Source organism: Pocillopora verrucosa, chromosome 9 (genome assembly GCF_036669915.1).
Source record: "Pocillopora verrucosa isolate sample1 chromosome 9, ASM3666991v2, whole genome shotgun sequence".
NCBI lineage: Eukaryota > Metazoa > Cnidaria > Anthozoa > Scleractinia > Pocilloporidae > Pocillopora > Pocillopora verrucosa.
The window spans coordinates 17,709,848-17,736,620 of record NC_089320.1 but is presented as its reverse complement, the minus strand read 5'-3'; the positions used below and the strand labels follow the sequence as shown (position 1 = coordinate 17,736,620).

At 36.6% G+C, this 26,773-nt stretch overlaps 2 protein-coding genes across 2 annotated transcripts; both read right to left on the bottom strand.

Moving 5' to 3' along the window:
• Window positions 1-420: 420 nt before the first annotated feature.
• On the bottom strand, window positions 421-15,945 carry LOC131775853 (inositol polyphosphate 5-phosphatase OCRL-like). Its single transcript, XM_059091975.2, has 24 exons — window positions 15,846-15,945; window positions 15,567-15,673; window positions 15,170-15,202; window positions 14,307-14,417; window positions 13,792-13,887; window positions 13,414-13,473; window positions 12,673-12,925; window positions 11,636-11,737; window positions 11,226-11,340; window positions 10,285-10,401; window positions 9,528-9,635; window positions 9,283-9,353; window positions 8,651-8,872; window positions 7,752-7,887; window positions 6,742-6,852; window positions 6,349-6,417; window positions 5,760-5,856; window positions 4,997-5,121; window positions 4,262-4,372; window positions 4,022-4,132; window positions 3,860-3,944; window positions 3,161-3,288; window positions 2,585-2,696; window positions 421-2,047 (listed from the first exon to the last, which is right to left on the bottom strand). Exons 1-24 carry the CDS (start codon window positions 15,875-15,877, stop codon window positions 1,908-1,910), a joined length of 2,652 nt encoding a protein of 883 aa, XP_058947958.2. The 5' UTR covers window positions 15,878-15,945; the 3' UTR covers window positions 421-1,907.
• A 2,748-nt stretch (window positions 15,946-18,693) lies between these two features.
• On the bottom strand, window positions 18,694-26,303 carry LOC131775854 (WD repeat and coiled-coil-containing protein). Its single transcript, XM_059091976.2, has 6 exons — window positions 25,798-26,303; window positions 24,107-24,632; window positions 22,289-22,850; window positions 20,827-20,997; window positions 20,386-20,520; window positions 18,694-19,598 (listed from the first exon to the last, which is right to left on the bottom strand). The coding sequence occupies exons 1-6, from the start codon at window positions 26,298-26,300 to the stop codon at window positions 19,483-19,485; spliced, it is 2,013 nt and encodes a 670-aa protein (XP_058947959.2). The 5' UTR covers window positions 26,301-26,303; the 3' UTR covers window positions 18,694-19,482.
• Window positions 26,304-26,773: the final 470 nt, after the last annotated feature.

Sequence of the window (26,773 nt, the reverse complement as noted above, 5' to 3'; positions counted from 1 at the left end):
TGTTCAGTATCAATCTTAAATACAAGAGAAACGTTGTGGCGACAGCTGTTTATGTTAAGTGATTTTCGTAGTGTCAGGCAACGTGTCGCGAAGAACGTTCGTGGTTTTCGATCTCTTTTGTCGATGTTAAACTGTATTACTCGCGTGGTATATTGTAACAGAGCTTTTTGAATTAACGTAACTCGCACTGAAGTAACGCCTCATCATCAGCACTAAGCGCCTTCGAAAGTAAACAATCACTTGAACTTCGTTTGACAATTGAAACCCGGCCGTCTACCGAAACCTGGGCGAAATGTGATTAAAGACCTGATAAATCCACAAACTAAGCTGTTAGAAGCTTTGGGATTCAAACGACTTGATGGCGTTTGCACGACAACAATTTCAGAACAAAACAATCGCAAAGTTGCAGAACTTTTACGTATTCTCGTGCATTTAATTTGAATAATGCCTATACTATTTATACTGCATGATTCGTGTCAAATCTTTATGTATTGCGCCCGGAAAACATTGCAATATTTTAAGTGATGTTAATTCGTAATTCAAATAATAAAATCATTTCATTTCATAATTCAATGTTTACTTTTTAAGTAAAACTATTACTCCGAAGGAAAGCCCAGAAACCTTTACCCTTACGTAGCATTGAGAATAAAATTACCCTTTTGCAATATATTGCAAATCATGCAATATTGCTAACCTACAAAATTTAGCAGATCTAACAGTTTCATGTTACATTTTACTATTGACGGAAAATTATTAAACTTAACATACTAAGAAGAAATCTAATAATGTGAGAGTGTAGATGGATAATGACTCAAAATAACTAGGGTGAAAAATATTTAGGGTTTTCTCCGCATCGGTGGGCACAAAATTCAGTAGAAAAATTAATTTTCTTATCCAAACGCAATCTTACTCGTCGCTTGAATAGATTCTCGTAGATAACGTAAAAATGTGAACTGTCTTACAATCTCTACCGAGCTTTCCCAGCTGGCTTTAGTCTCGAAAAACACAGAATGACTGCAAAGAATATTATCATGACTCGCGTGAATGTTTCCAGAATGTTGAACAAAAATAACTTATTTGTGTCAACGTTGGCTCGTCTTGTAAAGCCCGAGGGTAATTTTAGCCTCAAAGCATTTCTTTGTTGTCAAGTCAGTAAATAGATGCCAAAAAAAATAACGACAAAAACTGTGGTTCTTTCCTTCAAAATGTCTCAAACACACAAACAGAAAGAAAAAATGAGGAACAAGGAGGGAGAGAGGCCTAAATACAAGTCGACATAGGATTTTATAGTCACGTCACAAGTGAGAAAACGGCAATGAGAACGTTGAGGATATTTATCCGAGAGATGTCCTGATCCTTTCACTACCAAAACCAAGACGACAACATTCACCATTGAGGATGAAAAAAAGAAAAGCAAGAAGGACATGAAGCGTTTTTCGATTGATTGAGGAAATGTAACACACTACTAGAGAAAAACAATCCCGACAACAGTGGATACAAATACTAATAAAACGGATGGCCCCACCTATCTATTTGTAAAGCGAATCAATATTTGCCATCATTACATTATTCAGGGTTTCCTGAAAGCACAAAATTCCAAAATTTACAAGAGAGCTTAAAATTTCTAAGTATAACCTCTACTATAACTTAGTTGTGGATTCTTCAAACATTTTTCCACAACGGTGTTGAAGTGTAAATCAAACATCGCGTAGAAGTAACTAACTATTTACAAAACATATGATAAAAAAGCTGTTATTTAATAAAATACCTTTTTAAAGGACAGCACACCCCCAAAAAATAAACTATCATGAAATATAGCTATTGTGAAATATATAATATACTAACAACTTTACACAAGAGTACAAAGAAACTGGGGCTGACTGCTGCAGATTGCACCCATCGCGGGCTCAGTCCGGTCCAAATTCGTTGATCAGGAAGTTGTACATGAAACGCGCTTTCTTCTGCGTCAATTGATTGACAGATCTCCTGCTGAGCCCTGCCTCTTTATTTCTGGGGGCTCTTAGGAACAAGGTACCAAACAAAGTAGCTGTAGTAAGGGAGAGGGTATGTTAGCAAAGCCAAGGTAAACAAGGGGGCTAGTGAAAAGGAAAAAGTTCTACATAAATCAATCAATCACCTCAGGAAAGAGAAAAGCATGTGACAACGAGAGCTCAAACCGTTGGGCAGCTCTTACGTAACCCTTAACACCTTAACATCAGTATGCATATTCTCTATACTGTTCTCTATTCATTTCTAGAGGGTCTGAAAAGGAGAATTTGTTTAACAGTCAAGAGTTCTTCGGTTATTGATCATTTCCCTTTACTCTAATGACCTTGATGTCTGATTCAGGGCTGATATTGTGAAGAGAAATTAGATGCCAGTCACTCTTAGAGGTTAAAGGGCTAAATGACATTTACATTATTTAGATTTCCTGAAAAATACAATTTCCAAGGAAAAATTGTGTGTCACTTTTCGTCAAATATAACTTTTCCTCAGTCCCTGAATTTTTCTTACGCCCTTTTCAACAGAACTTTTTTTCGTTGTAATCAAGTTCTTCCCAATATCTATGCACTCATAGACTGACCCAAAGTTTTGGCGTCCAGTTTATTGTCATTGGAATGTTGTAGCAGCTCTCTCAGGAAGGCACTGATGTATGTGAACACATTCCGATGGCTCTTAGGGATTTGAAGAATTACCTGCAAGTGAAAAGACAACAGTCAGACACTGAGGACTCCATACTTCTCTTGAAAACACATGTACAGGTCTACAAAGGCTAAATGCAACCACTAAGGTTGAGGTTCACAGATATAAAGATAAGTTTGGATACTGCAGTACTTTGAAGGCAATCATAGGCAAAGGTAAATGAAACATCGAGCCAATGAAACCATAAGCATTAAGCGCAGGAGGCTTGGGGGGCGATTGACTTAAGTTCTACATGTGATTGGCGGAACGAGCATTCTGGATCAGTCAAATAGCGCAGATAAGGAAACCCGATATAATGTCACATTACTTTCGACACTCAATGGAAAATTCCTCTGCCTCGCGTTAATGCCTATCAAACAAGTTTAACAGCCAAAGAGGTCCTTTCACCAAACTGATCGAATAACAAATAGCAACATACGTAGCCCCCTCACAAACCCTTAAAAGTTAAATGACAAACCTGTTTACAAAGCATGTAGTTGTTACAACATTCAAGCGCTCTCTGGTAAAACGCATACGGAATCACAGGTTCCGGTAGGGCTTCCAAGAAAATAAGTAAAGCTTCTGCTATAGAGTAAACGCTACCGGCTATGAAAACAGTCAAAGAAACACAAAAGGTCTTATGACAGTTTGTAAAACATATATCACGGGCTACATGTTCTCTTTCACGACCGTTCGTTGAACTCGTCACATCACACGTTCAGGAGAACGAGCGTTATGTGACGTTATAAATACAGCAGCGATGGAAACTACAGGTCACACCATAAAGAATGATACAGAGAGAAAAAAACTGAAGTGGACCTGAAGCAATAGGACGACGCATTATAAACAACTCGGTATATTATGCATTCTTCATTGAGATCCTGTGTGATAACTGTTAACAGAATGACAGTCATATCAAGATGTTAAACAGCAAAACCTTTCCTAGTTGTTTCATGCCATTAGAGTAAACTCCACAAATAAATGAAGTACATCAAATTCTGATATGTGGAAGATGTCAAATAGCGAAATGATCACAAGATGAATTGCAATGGAAGGAACTGCAGAAAAAAATTGAAATGAGCCATTAGGCTCCTTTACGCAAAAAAAAACCCAGCACAGAGATTGAAGATATTTTGAAATATTTCAAACAATTTCCTTTGAAACAACAAAAGGATACGCAGTTTGCCACCTCGACAACAGTCTAAATGTGTCCTGATCTCTTCCAGATCTTTCTCGAATCCAGACTGCTTCAATAAATTCTCCTGCAGTAAATCAAAAGAAAACAGTTTACAAGGTTGCCTTCAATGTACCTGTGTGTAAAAACCGTGACTTGTCCAACCTTACGCATGCCAAAGTTATACAAGTGATCTGTAAGAAGCCATAGCTCTTTTGGAATGTCTAGTGGCTGGTTATCCGAGAGCGTCGAAGGATTTGACGTATTGATGTGCTCCTGGAAGAAAAGACACCTTAAATTAACATGCTTTTTAACAGAACGTTGATTTTGAAATTACTTTAAATACGTTTAATCACAATACTACCCTTAACCCATTTGAGCAATATCACATAATGCCAAACTTACCAAATCTACTAGTGTTGCAACAGGAACTTCCCTGATAGGTCCGTACATGCGCACTAATGCCTCAATAGACGAACCAAACACGCTAGGAAGATAGTTACCACTGACTGACACCTGCATATCGTTAAAGAAAAACGTGTTGTACACATGTTCTTATCTTTCTCACTGATCTTTCTAACGTCCCCCCCCCCTCCCCTCTAACGTTGAGAAATCCAGAAAGCCGAGAAATTTTCCTTTTTTTTCTTTGCTCTATTTCTTTATCTCAAGGACTTGTAGAGCTCACATTCTATTGCAGCGCTTTCCAATTAAGGGTAGTAAACTAAAGCCAAACTTAAGTCCTGTTTGGTTTTAGTTGAATCTGATTGGTTGAGAGAGTGGCACGAGTCTTTTGGACCAATCATAAAGCGAAGTACAGCAAAAACAATACAATCTTAGCTTCTTTCAAGACTCAATTGAAAATGGTACTATGAGTGATCAGTAAAGTAAGATCTATTACTGACTGAAATAAAACGTTAAGAAAATAAAAGATGAAAAGCAAGGATAACAAGAAAATAGGAAAATACGTTACGAGAGAAGATGAACCAAGATGTTGCCCCTCCCTTGAGTTTTAGGAAAAAGTCGTTCACTTCTCTCTATAAACTCTATTAGAAAATGTATGGACATCATCACATCAGTAACGATAACTACGATGACAAGCTTTGACCAGTCTGTCTGAAAGTCGTATGCAAAAAAGGATACAAAAAAGTCCTTTCCTCCTTCCAAGTGTAGGACGAGAATATCTTCAAGTTTCTCGTCTCCAGAGTTCATGGCTCCGGCAGATTCTTTATCAACATGAACAGTCAAGCGGACTTGTAACGTGGATCCTGCCATGGTTGGAAACAAACTATTGAATCAGTTTTACATAGGTTAAACTATAAGTAGTCCCTGCTTTTCGGCGAGGCCCGTCCTGCAAGTTAAAAGAGTTAAAAAAAAAAAAAAAGGAAGAAATTGATGTTGGCGCATCGTGCGGAACTTTGGGAGTGAGGCGCATGAAAAGTATGGGTCTCTACTTTTCGTGCGCCTCACTCCCAGAGTTCTGCGCGGCGCGCTAACATCAAATATTTTTTCCACCGATTTTTTGTTTTTTTTTTACCAGCGCGACTGACTTCATTGAAAAGCAGGGACTGCTTGAAGAGATAAGTCGCACTTGTAAATACTTGTGATGTTTCTCAGTCTATGTTCGTATACACCGAGAAAAATATTACTCTCCGATGGACATGACGCAGATTCTTCATAAGAAATTGCACTAATGAATAAAAAAAGTAATACTGCCTGTCTGCCGGAAATCAGCTAAGATACTGTTCCAATGCTGAGGCAAATAATCAATACTGTGTTGCAAAAAGCGTTGAGGAGAGAAATCAGATGATGATGATGATAATGACAATTGTAATGATGATTATTTCATATAATTATAGATTATTGTAATAAAAATAGGTAACGGTAAAGAATGAACTTCTCTAACCTTTAGATATAATTCCCAAAGGAGGCTTGACCGACAACCAAGGTTTACAATACCTAGTCTCATCTAACTTAGCTATGAAAGCAAACTGCGCTGGCACCTGTCGATCAATCAAAAGGTCGTTAACATTACATCGTAAACAGTAAACGCTACCTTAATTAATTCTCGTAACTGAAGGGCATGATTATCAACTTTTTACGATGGCCAATTTACATCATCAACTCTATTAATAAAACCAAAATCATCTCGTTACCGAGCAGCACCACAATTTCTCTGGAAACTTACCCCATCAATAAATGTTTTTGGAGGGTTAGTTCTAAGAATTCCGAGCCAAGTCCTAAATATCCTGTAGTTGATTATTATCTTAGTTCTCATCGCCTGTCTGTCTAGCGGTATGTTAGAATTGTTGGGAGAATTTATCCAATGACCACTCCTGATAATGAAAGGAATGAATTTACATGGGAAAAGGGCCAACAAGGGTTGTAAGCTGTAAGAATAGCATTTTGATAGAGAGACAAGCAAACAGCGCTGTGTGAACTGGTGGACAAAGCTGAAGAAAAATTTGATAGAAATAGCAGACGAAAACACCAACCTGACCAATATTCTCAACTTCCAAGGTAGCCGTCTGTCTCTCAAGAAACTGGATATCTTTGAAAATAATCTGAAGCACAAACAAACAAAAACGAGTTCATAAGCTGACTAAATACCTGGGCCCAGTTGTTCGAAGGCCGATTAGCGCTAACCCATGGTTGAATTTTATTCTGGGATTCCATATTTCTTTGTTTAAAAGCCTTTATACGACAATTTTTCTATTCCTTTTAGAGCATCCAATTATCAGATTGTAGACAAAAAAAATTGTACTGAATTTTCTTTTAAAGCTTTCACATATGAAATCAGATTTCACACTAACCCGAGCTTATCTTAACCAGAATACAAAAAACCCGACACTGCAAGAAACATTTTGTAAATATCTTCTGTACAATACCTCTGCAGTGCTTAACTTGACTTGAGGAAGGTTGTCGTTTTCGTGTCTGTCGAGACTTCGAATGACATCCTCCATAACTTGTCTTTCTTGCTCTACGTCAACAACTTTGACCTGTGAAAAAAAAGAGTTTTTTTCTCAAAGTGACACTGATTATTGTTGAAGAAATGTAAAATGGTTTCCGTGTTTACATAGACTGATGTAAACACGCGGGAGGTTGGGAGAACACGAGATAAGCGTAGGAAACCACTCCGCTTCGCGTATTATCTCGTGTGTGTACCATTTTACATTTCTTTTATAAAATAACTAATGAAAGAGGAACGAAAACCGTGTTTACATACGTTCATGTAAAATGGTTTTATGGCCAATCAGAGCGCGCGTACTATTTAAATTATTTTATAATGATTATAAGTGTATAATAATAAAAACATGCCCACAAGCTATGTCCTACGCATTCACACCTAAAGCTAACTTTTGCTCACTTAAGTGTCACAGAGTCTCCGGCAAAAAGCGAGCGCAAATGAAGAAATGAATTACGTTATTTAAAAAAGAATCCTATTATCCTAAGATCTTTACTGGCTTGAAATCAAGGTAGATCTGATATTTCAACAGTTTAGTTAACTTAATCGAGATTTGGACCAAAATGTTGATGAAGGTTTCATTTTGAAATCACATAGACTCTACAAAGAAACTTTACCTCATAACGTTAATGTTGTACGTATGAACGTATTACTACTCGCTGTATAATGATGGCCCGACTTTTCTCGTGATTTGATACAAGGGACAGGGGGGTAGAGGATGACAATTAAAACATTACTTCAGAGCTCTACGTTATGTCAGTGAAGTTGATGTTGAAACATCGTCATGGGTCTCAAGGTGAGGGAGCAGTTTGACAACTTTGTTTTTGTCTTGCCAAAGGCTGGGTATGAAGGGAATAAATATGTGTGTGGATGAGGTACACGTTTGTCACTCTAGCTGTGATGCGTTAACACTAATGCATGGTTAACACTCACCCCGACTTCAAACAAAGAGCTAACAGGCTTGTGGTCACTGATTTTAAGTAAATTATGACTACGGTATTCCAGCTGTTTAACTCGAGATCCTCTCCATAAAATACGGTCACACCAGGCAGGTGCGCGACCTTTCTCACTGAAAACGAGCGAATTAATGTTAGAATACTCATATTTCTTTTATTTTTCTTCGAGCTGTGGAGCTATTGTCTGCTGTACCCGTCAACATGACTTTGCCACCCGTCCTTCAACTCTCAACTCTTAAAACTTGATTTGTAATTTTCTCATGTAGCTGCCACGCACCTCTTCGATTCAATTCATTGCTTTATAATGTATTGATATTTAATTGTAAAAAGACATTACATGCTAGTCACTTCTGGAGGTTCAGGGGTAAAACAGACCCAAACTGAAATGGAGTTAGGGAAGTTTCAACCCATTTTGAGTCCTCTCAAAATCGCTCCCACCAAAGCGAGTTGGGCCTGACAAATATTATCATATTTGGCACCGAGTAAAACAGCCAGTCACTTTGCACAGGATTACGTGGGAAGATCTCGTAACGTGGAATAGGCACGCGTCTCCCCTCAAAACATAATCGAACTCCATGAAAAATTTTCTTGGCTTTCATTAAGTGGTCTTTAAAGCGCAACATCGTTGTTGGGAAAAGGAAAGCTTAGAAAAATTAAAATGGTACCAATTGAGGGTAGTGCTCTAAGCAGTTAATTCTTGACATAAACAATTATACTTAAAGAAACATTCCCTGATCAATACTCAGCCGACCAATTCCAGTCTAAAGAGTCTCACAACTACCCAAAATATCCGTAAAAAGGTCCCTTATAGGAATAAAATTGTACTTTATTCAGACTACATGTGCCCTGTAAACACTGTGATTATGCCAAATTCACCTTGTGTCCCAGTTGTCTGTCCCAGGATCATATTTGTACGTTGGTTTGAACTTGATCTTGCCCTCTTTGAAACCATTAAAGCATTTCCTCTCAGATCTTTGTTTGATTAGTTGGTCATTCTCTAAGAGTTCCTCATACTTCCCTGTATCTGCCAGTCTTCTTACCAAATCAGAATCCATTTCGCTAATTCTGTAATTTAGATCTCCTAACCAGAACACTGCACTAAAAGACGACAAAAAAAAAACATCACTGTTAAGATAGGGATGGGAGGATATTTTTCAATGAACACCAACATCCCACCTCACCCTACCCCTGTGGAAGTCCAACTTTTCTTTATCCCTTGTTCTGATGGTTTGGTTTTCAATAGTTTGTAGCTATTAAAATTGAAAAATTTAGCCTTCCACGTCACTTTTGTGATGTGAAATTTAAGCATTCATCTTCCTGGTCCTAGATCATCCCTTCTTCCCGAGAGCTGATTCCTCTTTGGTGCTTCACTTCCTCAATAAACTACGTTTCACTCATTTTCCTTGTATTAAAGACAATTACAAAAAAATCAATGCCAATCAAAACTCTCCACTGTGCCTTCCAAAAAGAAAATAAAGAAACGTTAGAAGCACACTTCACTGACTTACTCATGATCAGTTATACAAAGAGACCCATCGGCTCCATTAAACTCCAGCTTGGTTAGAATATCTCGATAGTCCTAAAGGTTTAAAGGAAATAATTTACCCCACATTTCAATTTATTATTTCATTTCAATTTTATCAGTAATTCAATATACATACACTTTATGAAGGCACTTGTACACTCCTACAGAAGACTAGAACAAATTGATTGTGACATACATTTCAATCATTGGCATAAAATAATTCATTACCTGGTTCCTTCTTTCAAATTCTTCTGTGTGAGCTGCTAGATGTGAATTCACAAAACAAATACTGGTGTTGTGTATCTGCATTCTAATGGCCACCCCTCCTTTGTTGCCCTGTTTCAAACACACAAGAAAATTAATCTACACGGTAGCTTCCAATTTTCAATCACTATGGCCAATCAATTAAAAAAAACTATGAGAAAACATCCCAGAGGAGTGATAAAAAGCAAAGATTTAATGCTACAGACCCTTGCCATGGGAAAACACAGGTGATAATGTAACAATTATGTTTCAGAACATCTTAATGGTTAAGAATATGGCACAAGTTTTTGAAACCAATAACAGATTGGTGAAGCCATCAAAGCCAGTAAAATCCTAGAAAAATTTTGTTTTTGTGCTACAGCTAAATTTCTTTCAACCAGGAGATAGCCAATTGGTGAGTACATCTGCTAGTAAACAATGGACTTGCTTGCAAGTTAAAGGAATACAACCAGCTACATGAACATCAACCAACTGCAAAAATATACATAATTACACAGGCTTAGGAACAGTACATATTAAGAATTCCCTGATGTGTTTGGTAGAAAAGATCACTTTGCTATGGTGGCTTAGACCCTTGAATTCTCTGTAGCTCAGTGGTACAGCAAAGGAGCAAGGATCCCAAGATCTGAGGTGACATACATGTATCTCATCAACACATATTTTTCTCTTCATACCCTGTCTTTGGCAGGAAAAAAACAAAATTGTTAAACTGCTCCCTCACCATGAGACCCATGATGCCAGTAGCCACCGTTTCAGCATCAACTTTACTGACATAACGTAGATGCTCATTTTTCACAAACACTACCAGTAAAATGCCAACCAGACGAATTGTCTTCACCTGTGAAAACACAATATCAATTAGTCACTTTAAAATACACTAAATCTTCCATTATAAATTGTGCACTCTCGTCATATCAAATCTTTCCTGGTAAGATCACAAAAACATTCATCACCTTGTGTGAAAATATAAATTTAAAACTGCATAAGAAATAGGTACAGGGTAAGTTTAATTCTGTATCAATGGTGATGGTGATAGTGATTTGGAAACTTTTTTCAGCATGTGAACTTTCAAGTTTGTATGTTGAATTTTTTTCCTTGTACCTAAGACGCAAAAACACTTGTATACATGTATTATCAATTAAAAATGATGAAAAGTTGATATTTCATGACTAAAATTAACATCTTCTTTCTTCTGTAAGATGGAATGCACCAATCAAAGAAAAGCATAGCCAGAGGTGAAGTTGCAAATTTTACATATGACCTGCTGGTTAATATTTGCATGATAAAAATTTGTTATTCACATAAGAGAAGCTGCTCTGTGAAAAATTGCATGCTTGGCATGACTTTGTAACAAAATGGACCTTTCTAGTGGCATTATTCATCCAGGAAAATTCATCTATAACAACTGTAATTTCATTTTTTTATTGCACCCTTAAAGAAGGCCTGAATACATAAAAGGACTCTTGTAAGAAAAACTTCAACATTACTACATTTGCACAGCATACTCATGTTCTGATGGATATTTATGCATTCCTTCTTGTACAGGGCTGTGTAAAAGAAGTTGCCAGCTTAGAGAGAGTGTTTCGTCAATTTCTTGTCCCCAAAATCAAACCAAAAACAAAATAATATATTTATTGGAAAGTAACTGGCATTCCTTGTCACCTTAGTGTACTTGGCTTTATGAGGTAGTCCTTTCTCTGAAATTTTAAGCCATTCATCCTCTCTAGGAGTAACATTCTTTAACAGTGTCTCAGCACTGAGATCAAGTTCTTGAAAACTGGGAAAAAAGGATAGTACAAATTGAAATTACAAGAGTTCACAAACTGAATAAAAACAGTTAAAACTGTCTTAATTGGATTGCATTTTTAATCAACACTGTGCAATTAAAGTGTTCATTTTGTCTTCCATCGTATATACTGCAAAACAACCCACCTTCTGTTGATGCCATTATGAAAGAGTGGATGGTGCAATTGAATAAAACACATATTAGATATTTAGCAAACTGTAAATGTGCTACAGGTTTGTCACTACACTACACTAAAATTAATGAGCAGGTCAGAACAACATCCTACCCTAGGCAGAAAACGTCAGGAGGATCTTTATCAACTGCTAGCCAAGGTGTAACATCCTCTGCAGGATACTGACCATTAACATTCCATGACCCAACAAAGATCCTAAAGATGCAAATCACAACGAAAGGAGTCAGACAATTGAAACACTTTGGCTTAAGGACAATCACTACAGTTAAACCTCAAACTCCCATGAGTGACCAAGGCAGAATTTCTCCTCATAATTTCTAAACAATACCATGCAGACAAGTGATGAGAATAAAGAAAAATGTCGATTTTGGGATTACTAATTGATCCAATACCAAATTCTCCAACTAAATAATGAATCAATGATCATTTGACAGACAGTGAGGAGAAATACTAATGAGATTTTGGGAGTTAAAGGGTTAAAACCATGTTACTGTGTTGTACATTGATAGTACAGTTAGATGTCATGTAGATCCATTGCACAAGAGGATCCAGTCGTACATTTGTTGTTCTTGTTGTACATTGATAGCAAAATTTATATATAATTATTTCCATTGCCCAAGTGTATCTATTTGTCAAAATTTCATTTTCAAAATACTGTACCACCATATAGTAAGCACACCTAAAGTATTGTGAGCATTTGTATGACCTTTTCAGAAAGTGTTCATCCACTTCACTCCATAAGATATCTTTGCTTTGTTCCTATATTTAGGCCCCCTGTCCAAACTTATCAAAACATTCACTACCAAAAATATTACTCTTAAAACTGCCTACAATGGAACATACAGCTTTTCATATTGCCAGAGTCAAATGTACAATCAAGGATGCAGCCAATTAATTACACTGTCAGCAATTTTTGGGCTTTCAAATTTATCTGGTGAGGTTAAACAGGAAAGCATTGCATTTTATGTATTCTGTGTTTGGAGAGAAGATTTGTAACTTCTCCTGATTAAAATTCAATTTGCAATTTCTCCTCAGTAGAGTGAAAATGGCATAACTTGCTAGTGTCACCGTGCCCTTCAAGTTTTTTTCCTTTTTTTAAACATAAAACCAAAAGGAACATGTCAGCTTACTTTAGTGTTTTTACGTGAGTGTATTCTTCCTCCCTTCTAGCCATGTGGAGCTTAATAAACCCATCTCTGGCACCAACACTAGTTGGAAGGATGGATCTCCTGGTTAAAGCTGGTGAGTTGGCCATACCTTTATCCACTTCATCAGATGCAGTAAGACTTGCTGATGAAAATGATGGGTGGATGGTAGGGGATGGTGAAAAACCTGGCATTCCAAACGCATCCAGGGATCCCTCATCAACTTTGGATTCAGTGGCTAGAATGAAAATAATTGCCGCATAATACCTGCTTACTTTCCCATTTCTGTTTGTCTAATTTTTTTTTTTTTTAGTTCAAGTCCAAAAGCAGAAATAGCATTCTTGGAAAATGCAGCAGTGTTGCACAAATGCTTAGGGTTAGCAAAGCACAACTGTTTTCCTGAAGTGCTCACATCAATCCACCTGCCCTTTCACATGCCAGGTGCTATGATGTGGTTTTCTTTAGGATTAATTGAGCAAGGCCATATAGGTCACATGATAATATTTATTATTTGTGATGAGATATAAATACTGTACCTTCATGTTTCCAAATACTGCGTAAAGTATTAAAAGTAAGCTATTTAAAAGCTCTTTTGAAAATAATACAACTGTATATACAGTTAAAAGATGATATTCTGCTGCACAATAAATTTGAAAATTTGAAAATTCCAAGTTAACCTATTCACATTTGCAAAAGAAATTTGATAGCACAATTTTCATTTGGTACCTGTAACAAATTCTGGTCCATTAGAACTTGCTTCTTCAATGTGACTCCAAGGCCAGCCATCTATTTATTATATAAATCAGCATAAGATGAAACCTTCCCAATTCCAAATAAATACCAAATTGATGCTTTGAAAAAAAAGCCTTAGAAACCCTCTTACAGACAAGTATATAGAATATATGAAAAAACTTGAATAAATAATTTTGTTAGTTGAGATCTCTAACAAATTTACAAGGTGCATGATATAAAGCCACTATAAAGAAACTCTTGATGCAAAAGTATATTCTCCTTGTATTTCACAAAAAAGTGAAACAACTTGAAAGGAGAATTTAGGATTCTATCACCTATCATGTTTTTTCCATACACCCTCTAATTATATACCTTTGTTTGAAAAACTTTTCCTTCCAGTCAGCTCCTGATATCTCTTCAGCCACTCAAATTCAGGCATACCGACCAGATGAGCCCTCTGTCTGTAAGCTATGTGAGCAGAGCAAAACATACAGATGTATCAACTTTGGCCATTTTACTTTGATTGCCTTCCACACTATGTTGAATAAAATTTGAAAACATACATTAAAAAAAAAATCCTGATTGTGACACATGTTTGGGCGATTAGTCCCTTCACCAAAGAAAAACCTGCAGAAGGAGCTGTGACTTTCATTTGGCTTTTACAAAAAGCACCACTTCTAGTACAGGACAGTATGGACCATAGGCCTAACTGTGAACATACACCAAGCTGCTATTTCCAATCCCTCCAATATGATGCAAACAAGGCTAGTTTTATCATACTGCTTGATAAGAAAGGGAAACTGATTCTGAAGAGAAAACCTAAATTACTGCAAGTGGTCAAATTTTGGAAATAATTATTAGTTCAATTGATGAAAAGATTAGTTCACCTGCAATGGCTTTGTTCAATTCACGTAAGAACATATTGCCATGAGTGTCTTTTTTCACTTCAAAGAGAAGCCTTGTCTGGTCATCAGTCAAGATCTGAAACCTGACCATACCTGGGAGAAGATATCAAAACGAAATTAAAATCTTGCCAACCAACAAGTTTCTACTGTTGATTACAGTTTCTTCATACATAGTGTGAAATTAATTTTTTTTCTGATAGCCACTTGGCTCCTAAATTTTTCAAAGTGGTAGCCAATTCAAAAAAAGTTCGTCGCCATTTCTTAAGACAAACAAAACCCTTTTTTTATGTTGTCAGCGCTCTAGATAGACCCTCCAAAATTAAGTCAGGAAAAAGATCTTTAACATGCTACAAAGTGGACACTAGGATGGATGATATACTGTACTGCATTGCGTTTTGGACATAAAATTTAACAAGGAAGTTTGCCGCAGATTTATCTTTGCAAATCTTTTTAATTCATTATATCTCTAGGTAAGGTTATGATGAAGCATTCAAGTCGCCAATTTGGCAACTAATTTTCAGGATTTGGTCGCCAAAGTGAAAAATTTAGTCGCATTGGCATCTGTATTTCATTGTTTTGGGAATATTTTATAATGAAAATTAATCAGTCAGCGCCTTGAAAGTGAGGCCTGGGAGTAAAATTGGGTTTTTGGGCATAAGCAAACAAAATACCTATTACAATAGGATCACTTAAGATATTTAATCTACTAAACTCTGAAGCTGTGTGGTAGAAAATCAAAGCAAAGAACTCAACAAGCTGATTTTTGTTTTAATCACACCCTCCTAACAAGATTATTACCTAACATCTTTTTTATGATAAGTAAAATTTCATTACAAATATATTACCCTCTTTACTGCTGCCATCACTACTTGGTGGATCTAGGTGCACAAATAAAATAATAAATAAAAATCAGCACCCTCTGCCAGTAGATCAGAGTTGATCTGTGCATATAAAATGTTCACACATAGATTTACTTTTTGACCAAAATGCTTTCCCACTAGAATTTGCACACTTTTAAAAAGCCAAAACGTAACCTAAACCATTATAGCATTGTGGTTAAATGAATTCCAGGAAAAAATGACTTTGAACTGGCTTGATTTACTTTACACTTGTTTACTAGTTATGATGTCTACCCTGAAACAAGAGGAATTTGAAAATCAAACTTGTTTACATTTAAAATCAATTTGACCAAGAAATCATTTCAAGCTAAATATGAAATAACATGTGCTCAGCATAACATACCAGCAACAGATGTAAGTGAAAAAGGTCCACGAATAGCAAAAATGTACAGGACAATAAGGAAAGGTTCTTTAAAAGATGATTCATCTTTCCACTGGAAGATGATTAATCTGTTTGGAAAGGAAAATAAAAAGGAAAAGAGAAGACCTTACACTCAGATATATAATTAATTGTTTGAGCATGAGCTCCACTCTTAATCTAGTATAAATACCAGTGCTAACAATTAAATTTTGTATGATGACATGTACATCTCTTTTTTTTTATATACAATCATGTACATACCCAGTATCCAGATTCCTTGCAATAAGAGCCATAAGACAATGAACTTTATTGTTGTCCTTCAGTAGAACTCCAGTGGTGCAGTAAACAGTATTAAGGAAAGTACATCATCATTAAATTCAATCACTAACAATAAATAATAATAATAAATTAAGTAATTAAATAAATGATCATTTTTTTGCCTTTTATTGGTCTCATTAACTCACCGAATAATTGCCTTCAAAAATGGTTGTATCTAATTTAGACTTTAACAAATGTGTTTTGCTGCAAAGCATAAAATAAATCTGCTCACGCAAAGTAGTGTCCATCCACCTACAAGGAAAATGCGAGCTCATTTTCATGGGCTGTCAGATTACAAAAGGATGTGGGGTAAGACTTGATTGTTTCCCAACAACAATAAAAACATGAGAACAATAAAGTTCAGAATGACAACCACACAATACAGACACACATGAGCTCGCTGCTGTAAAAAGAAAAAGACTTCTCGATAAGTTTGCGAAAATCAATACAGAACATCATTATAATACGCGATTATCTGCAAAAGAGTGCTTCTCTGTCAAATTCTCTAGAACTGAAAAAATGAAAAAATCTTTTACTAGAATCGCTGTGTCTATTTGGAATTCTATTCCACTTTCTGTTAAGACTCTCAACGTTTCTAATTTTCGTAAAAAAATTAAATCACTACTCCTTAATGTTCTAGGTAATGAAGATAATTATTTGAATGTTAATTTTTTAATAGAATATTTTGTGAAGTTAACTTGATATATTGTATATGCCTCTAGTTGTAATTTTAGTCTTTTTCAAATAACAAAATCCCTTCTACTTGAATTTATATGTAAGGTGTTTCTTTCTGTATGTTTTTGTATTTCTCCTTTTCTTTTTTCTTATGTAATTTAATAACACCTTTAGTTAAAGTCTTGTCCTGCCTAGATTAGCATTGTAGCTATTTGCAGGACATGAAGTTTTGTAAACCATATATTTCTTTAAATAAAGAGTGTGTAAAATGAAAAAGATATATATTACAGCCATAAACATGTTGATACAATATTCATAACTCAATATAACTGTAAAATTTATACAGATGTCCAAAGCAATACTCCATCAATGTCCTCAACAATTCAATAAATAACTGTACATGTACTAGCAATCTGTCTTGAGCCTAGAAATATTTATTATGGTAATAAGTTCACAGAAAACTGCAGCATATTAAATATAGATATACATTCTTTTGGTCACTCTGGAATACGTGAGTGATTCAAAGATAAATTGAAGACTACCTTACAAGTGAATCATGTTGCAGTCTCATTAGTGGTGACAGGTCTTCTCGAGCATCATAACTAAGTGAAAATTAATTGATTAGGTGGTTTGGTATTAGACAGAATCGAGCAAAATTTCGCCATAATAACTGAACCCAAATCTATAAACTCATAGCTAACCTTTGGAGACTACATGCGCGTATGTCATGAAATTAGAATTAAATTATTCATGAAACCTTCCTTGTAGAGTGCTTTTACAAGTGACAGCTGTTCGGTTGCGGTGTTATCTGCCATTAGATAATTCGTCCTTGTTAGGATTTCACCCCTGAAATGAAACCTCGTTAAATTTCACACGGAGTCGGACAGTCTGAGCTAGCGATTCCCACCAAAGCTGGGCACTGGCGACGATCTTTAATATAATGTTCACTTTCCACCGCAAATCTCGAAAAAAGCCGAATTCAACTCAAGTTTCTACACGTAATAAAAGCAAAGAAAGCATCCTGAAATTCAACCTGAGTTTGACCAGTTCCAAAAGAGTTTACCACTTAACAACTTGTTTAGGAATGAACATACCAACTCGTAGTGAACACATCAAGTTGAAGCGCTAACTGTAACCCTAAATTTACTAAAATAAATGGATAAAAGGATATTTGTATACACCGCTCTTCGCTGGAAAGTTCTCTTTGTACTCTTTCTATGAGATCCATGCTAATTTCGGTATCTTCCAGCTGGATCGGCCTGCTTCAGTTAAATTGCTGCTCAGCGCTAATTTTCCTGTCATCCGCCATGTTTGTTTTGTCAGTTGGCCTAAGGGAGACTGAACTCTAAAATAGATTGGACCCATAATCCTTAGTGCTCCTGTAAGGTTTGGGCGATAGGAAATTTTGATAGGGTTTCTTGAACGACGTGTATTTGTGAATCACTCCCTAGATGGAGAAAAAAAGAGACCCTGTAACGATTGTTGGCGAGAGGTCTGCAAGTGGTCTGGTACTGATATCATTAGTACCAGATCTACAGACCTCTAACTAGCTCGCTTTGTTCAAGGCGTTAAACTTACTAGCGGTCGAAGAAACGTTCTTGCCGTAGCGCTGATGGCCTACGCGCATACTACTCCGGATCACGAGGTCCGTTCCCAAGCCCCAGCGGTGCCCTGGTTTTGTTTTTGGAAAGGACACTTTCTTCTCACAATGTCTCATTGTACTCAAGATTGTGAATGGGAACTGTTAGACTGATAGGAAAACTTGATGAAGGGCTGAGATGCAGTCGTAACTTGAGATAGGATAGCGTCTTATTCAAAAGGACTAACTGCAATTCTAAGTCCCTTCGATTAGGAAAACCCAGATAAGAGCTTGATTTGTCAGGTTGGACCACTTAGCTCGCGAGCCAAACTGTCCATGTCCCTTTTTTTCTTTTGTTATATCTCTCCAGTCTATCGTAGTACATTCATGTGTCATTTCGTCAAGTAAATCAATAAGAGGAAGTGTGTCTGGCAACCTTCCAAAAACGAGTTCAAGCAAAGTTTACGAAACGAGTAACATTCAGATTAATGGAGTTGATTTACTACTACAAAATGACGCTGGGAGAATATACAAAAAAGTTCACTGTAAACCCAGACTTGGCGCGATTATTTTGCACTTTATAAAATTAAAATGGATACACCAATCGCCGCTTATTGTATATTACAAAAAAATAGTCATTAGCGAACCGGTCCTTTCTCTTTGCTGGTCTCCTCTGTCTCCATCCATATCCTTACAGTCTAAACTTCAAATTGTCACAAAAATTTTGAAGTGAAAGATCTCCTTGCTGGTACCTAGTGAATGGCCCATTTCTAGACACAAGTTAAATGATGCAAGCCTGGTGAACAGGGTGGTCTATAAGTTTGACAGTGGACCGCAAACAGCACTCGTTGGTGGCTAAGTTATCGTGGACGCCACTTTTTTGTCAGATTACGCGCTAGTCCTGGATCAACTCAGTTAAAATGTCACATGCTTTCCAAGAAAATTGCGCACACCACCGAGAAAATTCTGAACAAGGAATCATAATACACATATAAACCTTTTACTGGAACATTATGCATTCGATTCAACTCACATTAGGAAATGGCGGATGAAAAAAATTTCTTCGATAGTTTTTCAATTTTTTTGTGATTTTTCATCAGGACCTATGGTATAATGGGGTGAAAGTAACCGGCTACATTGGCTGACTAGCCTGTAGTTTTAGTCTGCTTCCTGTCCATATTGAGAGAAGGCGTGGCGCAAGGGGAGTTAAAGGAGTAAAAAGGGAAATAAGATCTCTTCTCTTCCTAACCACAAAACCTGGCACTCCCTCGTATTTCCCCGCAGCGTGTCAACTATATGGAATTAATTCAAGTAAGAAGTTTCAGTTCATGTGTTCGCCGAGCGATGTTTAGAATGTCCACACATTTGAACCGTGGAGCCGCTGATAAAACGTATTGGGACGAAATCACCTTCTCCAGAGGAAACAATACAAGGTACATCACCTAAAACAGGAACAAAAATAGTTTTATTAATCTTTTTAATTATCATATGACAAAATGGGGCGCATAAAGCGATGTCTTTTGAAGGAAGGCGCAATTGGTTAAAAGCGCGCGAAAGCTTTCATTGTAGGGATTCAATTTATCCCAGTTGGTCAAAAAACAGCGGCCCTTTTCTTATTGGTTACCAGCTAATAATAGTGGAAAGCGCGGGAAAAGTACTCCCTGAGTGGCGAACTCTTTTGTTGCATCTCCGCTTTTCATCTTCGCTGTACCGGTGCCTTCCATACCGCCCGCATGCTAGAGAAAGTGGCCGGTTTTGATTGGCTCCTGATTGCTCAGGAAACGAAGAGATTGAGATAGAGAAGTTTTTCGTCTTCTCATAAGCGCGGAAAAAAGAAAAAAAATTTCAAAGGAATCGAACGTCAGACCGTCGGAATCCACACTCCGATGCTCTACCAGTGAGCCACAGAGAACTTGATGGTAAGGTGGGCTGTTACTAGCTTTATCCGTCACACGCGTTCTACAATCTGCTTGGATTAGCCTAATCGAAAGCGTCATGTACGTAAACAAATCTCAAGGGGCCTGAGAACTTTTTCTTTGTCCTACACTCTTGAAAGAAAAACAAGAAAACACCGTTCTCTATTTTATTACCGAGCGCAAAAGTTACCATTTCCCTAATCCATTGAAGTAAAAAAAAGTTGTTCTGATTTATTTGTCTCCTTACTTCGTAAGGATATCCATGTAGCAAATGTATCCATCTATTCTAGAGCCATGTAATGAGATCTCTTACCAATATATATCCTGATGAGAGAAGCATTAAAAGCCTCTTGTATTGTCTGCAGCTTCAGTCGCCCTTTGTCGAGCAGGAAATTTTCCTGTTCCACGGCACCAGTTAGTTCGTCAGTCCAAACTACACAAACGAATTCTGTTCAAGAGCAAAATTGGACCAATCAAAACAATTTCAAAAGAGCGTCTATTGATTAAAGGCTACACCAAAAACAACTTTGGAATCACGTTCTCGTAATTATAATATGACTTGCGTCTGGGCAAGGAGGGGGGATGGGGGATTTTGTTGCGTCAGTTGCATTCGACTTTCTTTATACTTGCGACCTTAAGGTTTGATTCAGGGGTAATATTGTAAGGAGATGATGGTCACTCTTAGGGGAAAAAAGGTTAATAAAGATTATTTACTAGACTTGGAATACTTTGATGAATTAAAACTATCATGCACCTGCTTTTTCTTGTAATGGATACAAATTCTGGCTGTAATCTTCTTTTTGACCTAAATTAAATATCTTTATCCTTGTCTCCAATGCAGAGAGCCTTTTGTTTGTCTGTGATTCAAATGTTGTTACTGTTGCCTTTAAATCCTGTATTTCTTTAGACCAACTGGTTAGGGTTTCTGAAAATTGAAGAGAAAAACTTTACTTACAAATTAATTTAACATTACATATCAACCTTCATTTTAATTTTTTAACAACTACAGAATAGTAATAAATGCAATAAGCTTTCAGTAAATATTAAGAAAACAAGTAAAATTATTTTTAAATAGAGGCAGAAGAAACTTGGTGAATCTTTTTCCCTATCCTTAGGAAATCAAGCATTGAAACAAGTAAATGAAACAAAATTCTTAGGTGTTTACATTTATGAGAATTTAACATGGAAACCTTACATTAGCTTCGTAGCTAAACAAATCCCTGAGTCAGTCAGTATAACATTTGAGGCTAATTATACTATTCATCTAAGACTAAGCTTACTCTGTACTGTACGTCAATTTACCCATATATCACTTATTGTAATTCAACCTGATCGTCCACATGTGACCAACTTAAATATAATTTTTATTTACAAAAACGTGCTGTATGAGTGATTAACAACTCAGACTATTGAGAGCACACTGCCCCTTTATTTGCTAAATTGGGCATCTTAGATCTTTTCCAAGTCAGCACATCAAAAATAGCTAAATTTATGTTTTATTATCATAATCAACTATTGCCTCTGATGTTTCTCAGCTTGTTCCCTACAAATAGGCAAGTACGCACTTATGATACAAGAATAGCAAATTTCTATCAACCAAATAACTGTCCTACTAATCTTAAACAATTTACAATACTCTACCAAGGTCCTAAAATTTGGAATTCTCTCCCAATATTGATCACTGGTTTGACTAGCTTTTTTACTTTTGAAAGATAAATGATTGTTTTTTTAATGAAATGAGTCTGAATTGGCCAAGCTGCACATCCACATCCAAAACTAAGTTATAAACATATTTACAACCAAGGTGGCTTCCCCCAATAAGCCTGGTGGTTTCTTGGAGGTCTCCTCACCCTACCATACTGTTAAACCTGTATAAATATTATATCTTAAGTGGCTAATAGATAAAATGACAATGATGATGATGATAATGATGATAATAATTACAGATTTATAAAATACCACAGTCCCTTCAAAGGAAATTTTTATCAGTTGCAAGGTATTCTCAATCAGATTGGCAACTGAACAGTTTCTTTGAATTGTTGCTTTTTCAGTTAAAATAGAAAGAAATAATATGTCAGTACAAGTGAATCCTGAAACTAAGAAAAAAAATTGAAGAAAAGGAAGTAAACCTTTTTATATGTCAAAACTAATTTTTTAATTTTGATTAATTGAATTAGTCTCGATTACCATAGTTTATACTGTTGTCTGTGTCTTACCCTCTAGAGTTGCCTTGGAGTTTGTGGGTAACCTTCTATCCTCATTGAGTTCCAACTCTGATATTAAGGGTGTCGTCATGTCTTGGACTGATTCACTGTGTCCATTAAAAATACTTCCACCAGGAAGCCTCAATGTCAGTGAGCAGTCATTGTTTGGGACTGGAACATCACAATTAGTACTTCCATTGCTCGTAATTTTCTCTTCAAGTTCAAAATAATGATTGCTGCTTTTTTGTTTATCACACGTGTTCTCCAACTTCTTGTTTCCTTCATTGAGAACAGCACTGAAACTCTTCAAACTTACATCATAATGCTCATAAATTGCAGATGGTGGAAATGCTACCATGTTTGATACTTCTCTGGGTTTTCCAAGTAACACAAGGATGTCATTGGTGTATCCAGGAAGGAAACAAATTCCTTTAGGTTTTAAATGTGGATCCAGAGTAAGGAACTCTCTGTTTTCCACCAAATTAGTTTTCTCTGTGGTGTCTGATGTGCTTAATGTGTAGAAATGAAGTTTGTTTGAGCAATGGCTTCCAACCACAACTGTCTTTGTTGTACTCTGAAGAAAAAAAGATACCAAGTGTTAATTCAGGTACCAATGATACTTTGTAATTTTCGGTACATTTTTAGCTTAAAATCTTAATCTTCTGCAGGTACATATATCAATACCTTATGTGCCTGCAAGAGCTGTACATGTAGATAACTGGCCTGACATTATTTTATACATTCTTAGCTGAGCTTCTGGCAGGGTAAAGGAAATAAATAAAAATTGCACAGGATTTTAGAGGCAACTTGTGAGGGAAAATCATAGATTGTATCCATAATTGAGCAATATTGCAAAACCTTTGATTTGTAGTCATTTTTTCCCTTTTGTCTTTTGTCAGGGGTGGGGCTTCCATAGAAAAATTGTGTGAAAATGTCCATACTTCTTTAATCCTTAAAAATGGAGGGAGAATCACTCACATAGAATGAGCTTCTGCTTGAAGGTATTTCAAAACTGACTCATGGCAGTGATAGTCACATGTATTAACAGTCAGGAGACAAGCTGCGCATCAGATTTCTGAGAAACAGATCTTTACCTAAATGTGATGAGCATTTCTTCCGACTAGGTTGTCATCATTTAATTAACTATCATTAACAACAGTTCTCATCAGAACTACCTTTGGCCTGTAACTCTGTTTTTTACACCATTACTGAATGAAGATTAAATATTGTTAAATTGAATTTAACATAGTTAATGACTAGGAGCAAATCTGATCTGTTGCATTTGGCTGGCGTATTGTTAGCGTATTAGCACTCTATTAGTGTTTGCCTGGCATTTGTGTGCATTCTGTAGCGTTGTAGCAACATGGTAGCTGTTGGTGGCCTGGGGCCGGCTGTGTCCAGTGGTTACCTTTGTCTGTACATGCATTGGTTCTTCCATGTGCTTGCATTGTGTTAGCTGTGCGATAGCATGGTGTCATCGTGTGACTGCGGTTGCAGCCCCCAGCACCTTGAGCACCTGACCTCCATTTGCGACTTGGGTGTTAAATATGGCTTAAAAACTCAGATCACCGTTTTTCATTTAAATTAAAGACATATTCAGTAATCACTTAATCAACTAGGTGCAGTGCTCAGCACCTGCCATTAACTATTTTTCATTTTGATAATTTCTTACAAAGTAACCTTTTGAAAAATTACAACTACTTCTGGTCTATCATCTTATTAGTTGAGCCAGACTCATTAGCCTCAGTGTTTTGAAATTGATGCCAAAGTTGGTGCATGCAGCACATCAATCCTTTACTGTGTCATACATTATCATAGGAGAATACAAACCTGAAACAACAGCAGATCAGGAGAAACAAGTCCTATTATACTGGTCCTACAGACTTCTCTTGGCTTCACGTCTTCACAACATAAAGCAATGATTTGTGCAAATCTGTCAGAGGCTTCAGATTGTGGTTTCTTTAGCTTCAGGTGTAACAATGAATTTTTACCTTGATCAACACATTTAGCAAGAATGGTAAAATCAAAATCTTCTGAAGAAGCAATGGAAGTGCCACAAGAATCAGTGCCTTTGTTTCCATCAAAATCTTGAAAATTTTCTGTCTCAAAAAGATCACCATCCTTTTCAATATTACAACATAGCCTATCCAGAGGAAGTTCTGTAGCAATGATGAATGATGACCTTTCCCAAGGAACAATGCAATTTATTTTACCAACCACTTGGAGACTGTTCCACTGTGTACAAGTAAAGTGATTAGGTTTGCTTGGGTCTCTCCATGAAAATATACTCAAACTGTCCTCTACTGCTACAGCAAGACTTCTTCCATCCTTACTCCAAGCACAGGTGTGTAAATTTCTAAAAAACCAGATGAATGACAGGTAAAAATAAGAGCATCATGAGTGGTGAGTGGTTCCTTGCCATGTCATGTTTGGTTGTTTAAACCCTTTATGACCTTAACATCAATTGCATAATCACCATACTCTTTTCTACATACTGTCAAACCCTGTATTAAGCTATTACCCACAGGGAATGACAGGGTTACTACCTAGTACAGATTGACTGCTAATTCAGGTTCCACAAAATAGGGGTCAAAAGCAATAAAATCCGTTATTTTGTCCTAACAGTCCTAAGAAGAATGATAATCTGCAATACCTTAAGGACATTCAAACTCAAAGTGCTAATATTGATTTCAGGAGATAGATATGAAATAAATTGACTTGCAAGATCATTTTTAGTTTTATTTGAGAGATTCTACTATAAATGAACATTCAATACAGGTGGAAAAAAAAAACCAGCCATTGGGACTCAGTTTAAGGTATGCACTACCACTTAATAGAGGTGAAAATTACAGTACTTAAAGAAAAATATTTTTGGGACTTTGACAACCAACAATTTAAAATGGGGTAACCATTAAATATAATAACATTTAATACAGGTTAGACTGTCTTTCCCTTGGTGCTGACTAGGAGAATTTGTTTAACAATCCAAGCTTCTTCGGTTGGTGATCACTCTTTACTCATGATTTTAATTATTATTATACTACAGTAAGAGAAATAAGAAGCTGGTCACTCTTAGGGTTAAGTACATTTAGTTTCCAGTAATTTTTTTAGCATTGTTGTTGCTGATCTTACTTTATTTGTTGCTATTTTTAACTTTTTCCTTTTCAGAAAGAAGAATGCTATTGACATCTTCAGAATCCCTGCAAGAAAATCCTGCTTGGTCATTTGATCAGCTTAGCCGTCAGTAACGAAGCCAAACACACAAAAAAAGCCTTTCAAGAATTTTCTAAGTTTTTGACAATTCTATGGCAATTCAAGCTCAGAATAACCATCAGCTATATTCATGGAATCCCCTCAGTCTGTTGCTGGTCAATATTTCACACTGCAGTACACGGTACACTGTGATTTTCAGGTTACGAGTTGTATATAATTATAATTAAGTTTATGGTAACTATTTTGTTATCTTGCAGTATAAATTAACGCTTTCTTCTCTAATGCCAATGGATTTATATACAGCTTACCTGTGTGAAGTTTGTATTGAGATGACATTGCAATCGTGTTCTTCCGAAAAACATAATAATACCGCCGATGTTTTGGAGAGCACAGAAAGCATTGGAATATCAGGATGCCACTCAGAACCTCGAGGTAAACATTCCACAAAGTAATCTTTCACCAGGGTGACGAAAGCTTCCCCGATCTTTCTCCACAGAACAACAATTTTTTTCTTTAGAACAACTGCAATGTAATATCCAGTAGAATCTCTGATCAGCGCACTGCATGATATTCCTATAACAAGACTTTCGAATTCTCCAACTAGACAGCGTTCCTGTGCTAAAAAATCCTCTCCTTCCCATTTGCGGGTAAATTTCATTAATGACAACCACACTCTTTCTCCATCAGTCCATACTAGTTCACCTGACTGTTCATTTCCGCTATTTTTGTAGTAAATTTGAATCACTTGGTGTAAATAATCGGCATTTGATCTCAGCAACTTGCATTTCCCGAACTCAAACTCTGCCGCCATGGTTGGCAAGGATTCCCATCATGCCCAGCGAGCACACACCTCAGACTGGTGGCGATTGACCTAATACCCCGGCACAGGAGTTTGCCTCATTTGGAGTTGATTGAGTTTTGAAAATTTCGATGTAAAATTAAAGTGCGGCTTTTATTCGAGGTTGGAGTCAAATCATTTGTAAACATCATATCAAACAGAAACATAATTTAGCCGAGTCTCATTTTTCAGGTAAGGTAGAAGCGTAATTGTTTGGCTTTTTATATGCAAAACAGGATAGCTCAGACTAACAAGTTTAACTGTCTTTCAATTTTTTTCCTCATAGTCCTGAAATAAACGCGCGTTCTTCCAATGGGGTACTGCATTTATTTCAGCGGCGTTCATTGGTAATTGTACATCCATCAGCATCAAGGGCGGCGTTTATTAGAAGTGGCGTTAAATCGAATTGTTATGATGATTACTTTGGGGTGACAAGCATTTGAAGC

Excerpts from the sequence above, each read along its gene's own strand:
- LOC131775853 (XM_059091975.2), bottom strand. The coding sequence starts at position 15,877 with ATGGCTCTTATTGCAAGGAATCTGGATACTGG. Across the intron at positions 11,738-12,672 it reads ACTCACGTAAAAACACTAAA|GATCTTTGTTGGGTCATGGA; the intron begins GTAAGCTGACAT and ends TTGCATCTTTAG. Across the intron at positions 9,636-10,284 it reads CTGGCATCATGGGTCTCATG|GGCAACAAAGGAGGGGTGGC; the intron begins GTGAGGGAGCAG and ends TGTTTGAAACAG.
- LOC131775854 (XM_059091976.2), bottom strand. The coding sequence starts at position 26,300 with ATGGCGGCAGAGTTTGAGTTCGGGAAATGCAAGTTGCTGAGATCAAAT. Across the intron at positions 24,633-25,797 it reads TCAATACAAACTTCACACAG|AAATTTACACACCTGTGCTT; the intron begins GTAAGCTGTATA and ends CTGGTTTTTTAG. Across the intron at positions 20,521-20,826 it reads TCCATTACAAGAAAAAGCAG|AATTCGTTTGTGTAGTTTGG; the intron begins GTGCATGATAGT and ends GCTCTTGAACAG.